The 6,323-nt window shown below is 39.7% G+C and overlaps 1 protein-coding gene across 2 annotated transcripts; it reads left to right on the top strand.

Annotated features, from left to right (window-relative positions):
* The first annotated feature begins 897 nt into the window (after positions 1-897).
* Positions 898-4,815, top strand: fam174c (family with sequence similarity 174 member C). 2 transcript variants are annotated; one of them, XR_010329481.1, is made up of 3 exons: positions 1,610-1,628; positions 1,843-1,965; positions 2,519-4,815. XR_010329481.1 is itself a non-coding variant. In XM_064331408.1 (2 exons), exons 1-2 carry the CDS (start codon positions 1,351-1,353, stop codon positions 1,967-1,969), a joined length of 405 nt encoding a protein of 134 aa, XP_064187478.1. In that variant the 5' UTR covers positions 898-1,350. The 2 variants fall into 2 exon arrangements, 1 of the variants encoding a protein (XP_064187478.1); XM_064331408.1 differs by lacking the exon at positions 2,519-4,815 and having other exon boundaries at positions 898-1,628; positions 1,843-1,969.
* The last annotated feature ends 1,508 nt before the right edge of the window (positions 4,816-6,323 follow it).

Here is a 6,323-nt window from a genome sequence, read left to right as displayed (position 1 = left end):
GTTGCTCCCTTTATTTGTATCTGTGTACACTTTATCACTCTAACAGTATCCATGGTGTTTTTGCAAACTAATGTGATGTGCCCTGTGTACCCGTTTTTTTCACACTTTAATTTTGAGTTGGCTACACTAACACTCAATTTGACCTGTCCTGTTAAGACCACACTGCTGCGATTTTGTTGCCAAGTACAGTGCTTTTTGGCGGTGTAACATTCTGGTGATTCTTCCTGATATAATTCAGATATTGATATAGCGGAGATGTTGAAGAATATATGATGGCCTACAGGGGTCAGCAGTGTTTCCGTATGTGTTTGATGACTGTGTATTACATTCTCAGATTTAAAAATTGCATACATGGTACATGAACAGTTCTACAAAGTGCTGGAAATAAACTGTTCTGCACTGCCAAGAAGCACGAGCACCAACATTATTGCGTCCAAGAAGACACTACAACAATGGAGTACAACTGGCAACGAAACTCCCTGCATGAGATCAGTTCCAGCGGAGGGCTTAAAACCGAAAAATGAACGGTTTGTTTCATGTCCCTTTCGGAGTCGGTTAAATTATTCATAGTGAGAATGGACTCTATTGAAGCAAGACATTTTAGAATCGCATTTCATGGAATAAAATGAGTACCAATTGATTCGCATGCGACTAAGCCATAGGGACCTGGCTACTGGCTACATTTGGGAAATTGTAACGTTACTTTTATCGAATTGATAAGTTCATTATGTCAAGTACTGAACACGAAATAATATTGAAAATAGAGTAATGACTTTAACATAGCCAACAAGCACAATTAGTTCCACATTGTGTAACCTCCACATCACTTCCTGTGCTGCTGAGCTAATTTAATATTCAGGAACTTGCACCTTTGGTGACTTTCATTGGTCTGAACCACAGAACTGTGGTCTGATTTTGATAATGTCCTCGTAGGTGTTTGTGAATGCGAGTTCTGATCAACAGGATCTAATACACCGTCTGATATGCATGTATGTTCTAATAAGTAATTTGACTTTAGCTAGCTAACGCAATGATGTTACACGTCATCGACGACTTGCTGTTTCCTACACGGAAGCATTTCAATGTGACAACGTTGTCGCAACCAGGAAGAAGGAACTAAAACTTGTAAATTAGCTAGTTATCTAGCTAAGGTTTTCGAAAAGATTCAGCAGAAGACAACTGAAGTCGTAGCCAGTTTAGTGTTTTTGAGTGCTACTTTCCTCAGCATTATCGCAACATTGTGGCAAATCTCGGCATCGTTTATTTTTATTTTGTTATACAGAATACAACGAGGCTTTACCTACTTGGCTAACGTGAACTAAAGTTATTGGTCAACTGCCAGCTGTTAAAATGCAGCTTCCAGGAGCTTACATTTGTATTACGGTTTGCATTTTATGGACTCTTTCTTTCTCATCCGCGATCGACAACACCAAATCGCCAACTACAGCTGTCCATGCAGTGCCGAAACTTGCTAGCAATACGAGTAACGTTAACGACTCTCATAATGCTACCAAACATGGTATTTTTCAAAGATTGAACGTGGACAGCTCCATGATACAAAGGGCCCTATATGTGCTGATTGGGATCACAATCATTGGAGTATTTTACTTCCTTATAAGAGCAGTCCGGTGAGTAACTTTACACGTTGTTGTCGCTGTGGGTTTTTTTCATGAACCAGATAAGCTGAATTATATAGCTAACGTTAGCGTCGTGGAATCTATGTAAGTTGACGCTACGTGTTGTAGCTAGCCGGGTATAATCGATTGTGTGTGACAAGGTCTTGTTTTGTTAAATCTAGCTAGGAGTTGTATGTTGACTGTTTGTTCATTCTATAACTTTAAGATTGAAGAAGACGACTCAGAGAAAGTATGGACTGCTGTCCAATCAAGAGGACAACATGGAGATGGCGCATCTTGAGAGCGACGAGGAAGACATGACTGTTTACGAAGCGAAGGCACTGAGAAGGTGAGGGTGTCTTTAGGTTTTTCCAGACATTGAAACCATACTCTGGAAGAGCGTGCGATTCAGTAACTGTCTGTCTTATTAACAAAGTCAGACTTGGTTTTCTTTGTTTTCAAGCATATTTACACCTAATGACTTCATCCCGCACCCTTAACCCTAGCACATTTATATCTATATTAAATTTGTTTACTGTAACTTTTCTGACCGCACACTTGGTTGACCACACAGCTTCATATCCGTATTGAAAGTATCATTGGAACTAAACGCTTCTCTGAGTAAGGCTTTTATGCACCAAGCATAGTTCCACTCCTGGCATATTTGATTTTAGCCGAATATGACCTCATATTTCTTTTGGTAAACATGCACTGTTGTTTGCTAGATGCTTTTCATACCAGGTCCTTCACCGGTTCTTGTCTGATCTCTATTTCCATTTCACTTTTCCACCCTGTAGAGTTGCTTGTACATCCAGAAATGCTAATACAGTCTCTCTTTGTTGGTCGAAGGAGTCCCATCTGTTCCTTTTGGCTGAATTGCTTGTTTTTTCTCTGTTTATCAGATGAGTCCTGGGTATCTGGCCAATAGAGCAGCGACGACTGGAAAAGAATGGAAGCGGGGGCTTTCTTCAAGCTTATTTTTTCACCACTAGAATTTAGTTTTTATTTTTCTCCATATCCACGAGAGGCAATAGACTGGATATTCAAATGATTTTTCTGTAACCTTTTTAACATAAGCATATGAATTGTTAAAAGATAGGTATGCATTGGTTTGTGGTGAGCAAATGAGCAAGTCTTCTTGGTTTTTATTTAATCATCTTTGGCAGATGTGTTGGAGGTTATAGAGTGCAGTAAGTGAACGGAATCTGTCAGGCACCCTTTAGTGCTGAAACTGCCTGTGCAGTGTCCTGTCACTCCAAAGTTCTGTGGACATCGTGCCCATCAGACCCCCACAAACAGTCTGGTTTTCTATTTTTGGCATTGTCACAAGGCACAGACTTATGGGGGGGGGGTTTCTTTTTATTTATATCATTAAATATCTTGTGTCTTTATTCATGTTACATCAATTCACCACCTATTGTGACCTTTTTAGTCACAGGTTTAAAAAAAAATGGTGGCCTTCAAGATTTTTCATGATCTTTTTTTTTTTTTTTTGCTTTTTTTTAACGTTTACGCTTATCTCTGTACTGAATATTAGTTCTCGGTGGTCAAACTTCACTGTGAACATCTTGCGTTCAGACTGGGCAGATTAGACCAGCGTGATCGATTGCCTGAGGGGAGTTTCTCACTGAGATCCTTCCAATGTGCCAATACATCGCGAGCCAGCCGTCCTCGCCTGACTGGCTCATCCAGTGGGACTGTCATCCACTGTTTAATAGCCCTAGCCGCGCGATCTGGTTATAACCACAACAGAAGAGAGTTGCTCACAGAAGCCTTCATTCTAAAATCCATAGACAATCTCAGGGGTGATAAAGAGCCCGATCCTAGAGCTCCATTATCTTCAAATTGATGAATTATTAACCATTATCTCCAAAGCTGGATTCTTTTAGAGGTCATATTGCTCATCATTGAGATAAGGATGTTGGCAGAGGACAGGTTTGATTGGAGATTTCCTCCCTCTGTTCTGGCTGCAGTCCTTCCAACGTGATGTTTTCCAACTAACATGGACAATGTTGTACCGAGATGTGCATTTATTTAACATTGGAACGTGGCTATACAGTGATGATCCTCCTTGCACTTCATTGGACTTTATTCTTGACTTCATATTTTGTGGCGTAATTCCAGTGCTGTAAGTTTATTGGGCTGAGGATTCTGTTCTCAGAGAGGCAGACTAACTGTTGGCTTGGATTCCCTTAATGCGTTTTGGTTCTTTTAATGTAAGCACTTGTCACTCACAATTGTGTACCATAGATGGTGTTCAACCTTTGTTTTGTCAAATGTTTAATTCAGCACTGGAAAGTGTTGGTCATGTCACTTCAGCAGTGATTTTTGCAGAAACATCTCTAAATTGTTGTTTGTGATTTCTTCATGTTGGATTTAATTTTCATTCGCGTGTGCCAACCATCCACAAACATGCAGGCCTGCTCAAGATCAGAATTTAAGCAGATCCTGCAGACTCAGACAGACTGTATTCAGAAAGCCAAAGAATTAATATGGAAGATTGCATGTTTGAAAATGTGTAAGTTAAAAAGGTAATGTTCTCTGCTTGTTTATTGTAATGTTTCATGTAATAATCTCTGTATGCTGCAAAAGCATATGCACTGTTGTAAATCCCTTTGACCGCAGCACTCCTGCTCCACAGGCAGGTATACGAAACGAAGGAGGGAAATAAGGTGATTTGACTCAAGGCTTTACACTGTTAAACATTTGCTTAATTGTAATTAATTTTGTGCTCTTTCTCAGGGGGTTACCTGTAATTGCGAGTAAGTGCGATTTTTCCTGTGGTGGTGTTAATCGAATGAGATGAGCGGCCAAGCGAGACATGGCTTCTGCTGTAGGAATGGACCGTTGGGTTATTGAGCCAGAACCCACTGAGAAATCTCACATCTGCTCTGCGCAGACTGTGGATTTCAGGGTATCGAACACGGAGCTGACGTTTGGTTTTTGTGTCTTGCGGCCCTGACATTCCATTACCTTTGTAAAGGACAGCAGAATTATCAGTCAAAGCATCTCAGAAAATTTGGCTCTGAGTGTGTCACTCCATTTTGCAAATTGTGAGGGTTCTGTGGCTTTTGGGGGCCTATCTCATCCACAAAAATGATTTTGTTCATTTTTGGTTTAAGTCATTAATAATCTTTTTATGAAGCCACAAACACTTTGGTTTGTCAGCGCTGATATTAAATTTAAAAAAAGGAAAAAAGAGAGGTCAGGATAGAGGCAGTAATGGTGTTGGTTCTAAAATATTTTTGGAATACTTACCCATGACGGGACAGAATGGGCAACCTCAGGAAGAAAGGTGCGTGAGATTAATCTGTCTGGACCAAATTTTGTGGGAAATATTCCTGACTCCCTTCAGCCAAAATGATGCATTCTGGAGTATGACTCGTTTGTAATTAGAATTCCAGCAGTGAGACAAGTCGTAAAGGCTATAGAGAACATCAAATGTGTGAGTGAGGGCTCGCAATGATGTCATGCCAACTGCGTCTACTCACTTGAAAGTATGATTATTTTTGTGAAAACTATTTTTAAACTGATGCTGTAAATGGCTTGTATCTCCTTCAAGCTGATTTTTGTAATCTCTTAAAGTTAATTTGTCTGTAAGGAGTTGACAAATCTGAGCTCTTTTAGTTGAATTTCACAGATGTCTGAATTGGTTGTTTGATTATATGCGATGAAAAACAAACAGAAGCTGCAACTTTGTGGAAACAGGCTTTCGCAGCTCGCTCAAGTGTTTGTTTAGAGCTTCGTCAAATACTACACTCTCATTTTGCAAAACAAGTACTATATTATTCTGTTCTTCCTTGCTGCTTCCTTCTTCCTTACTTCTCAATTCTGTTGGTATCAAAATGAATTCCCTGGATATTTAAACAGAGTTTGCATAAAGGAGTGTGGCACAGTGGGTAAGGAACTGCGCTTGTAACCGAAAGGTCCTGGGTTCGATTCCCGGGTAAGGACACTGCCGTTGTACCCTTGAGCAAGGTACTTAACCTGCATTGCTTCAGTATATATCCAGCTGTATAAATGGATACAATGTAAAGTGCTATGTAAAAAAAAGTTGTGTAAGTCGCTCTGGATAAGAGCGTCTGCTAAATGCCTGTAATGTAATGTAATGTAATAATTGGGGCCAAATACTGCAGTAGACTGGGTGGGAAGGTTAAAAAGAGTATGCAACTCTGAATGGGAATTAATGACTTAATTTCCATTTTTGGTTTGAAAGTGAAAGTGTCTTCAGGATGCAGAGGGGCAGTGCCTTTCCTCTCTGATAATGCAGCAGTACTTGACTGCAGACAATCAGGAGCTTGTGTTGTACACAGTGAACTCTTTTCTAATAAAACCATAACGAGTGATTTTCAATACAGTTTGCCTTTTGTGTTTTGTCTTATTGGTTCAAGGGGCGTTTTCTGTTTATGAACAATAAAACTGCTACTGAAATTCACTTCTAGAATTAGATCAGAAGTAAGATTCCTACATAAAAATGAGTGTCGAGGCATGTTGTGCAATGACATAGGGTAGACACCAGGTGGAGGCATTACTCTTCTTCAATGGTCAAAGGCTTGGTTTGTTGGAAACTTGAGGCATATGCATATCCAATAAAAATCAAAATACCATTTTATAACTTTGTATTTCTCATACCATTTTGTAATTTGTGTGATATTTAACCATCATTAACCATGTTACTTGAATTCAACTGATTGTCAAACTAGCCAA

This window comes from Anguilla rostrata, chromosome 4, assembly GCF_018555375.3.
Source record: "Anguilla rostrata isolate EN2019 chromosome 4, ASM1855537v3, whole genome shotgun sequence".
Taxonomy (NCBI): Eukaryota; Metazoa; Chordata; class Actinopteri; order Anguilliformes; family Anguillidae; genus Anguilla; species Anguilla rostrata.
The sequence above is the reverse complement of the archived record's forward strand: the minus strand, read 5'-3'. Positions and strand labels throughout refer to the sequence as shown.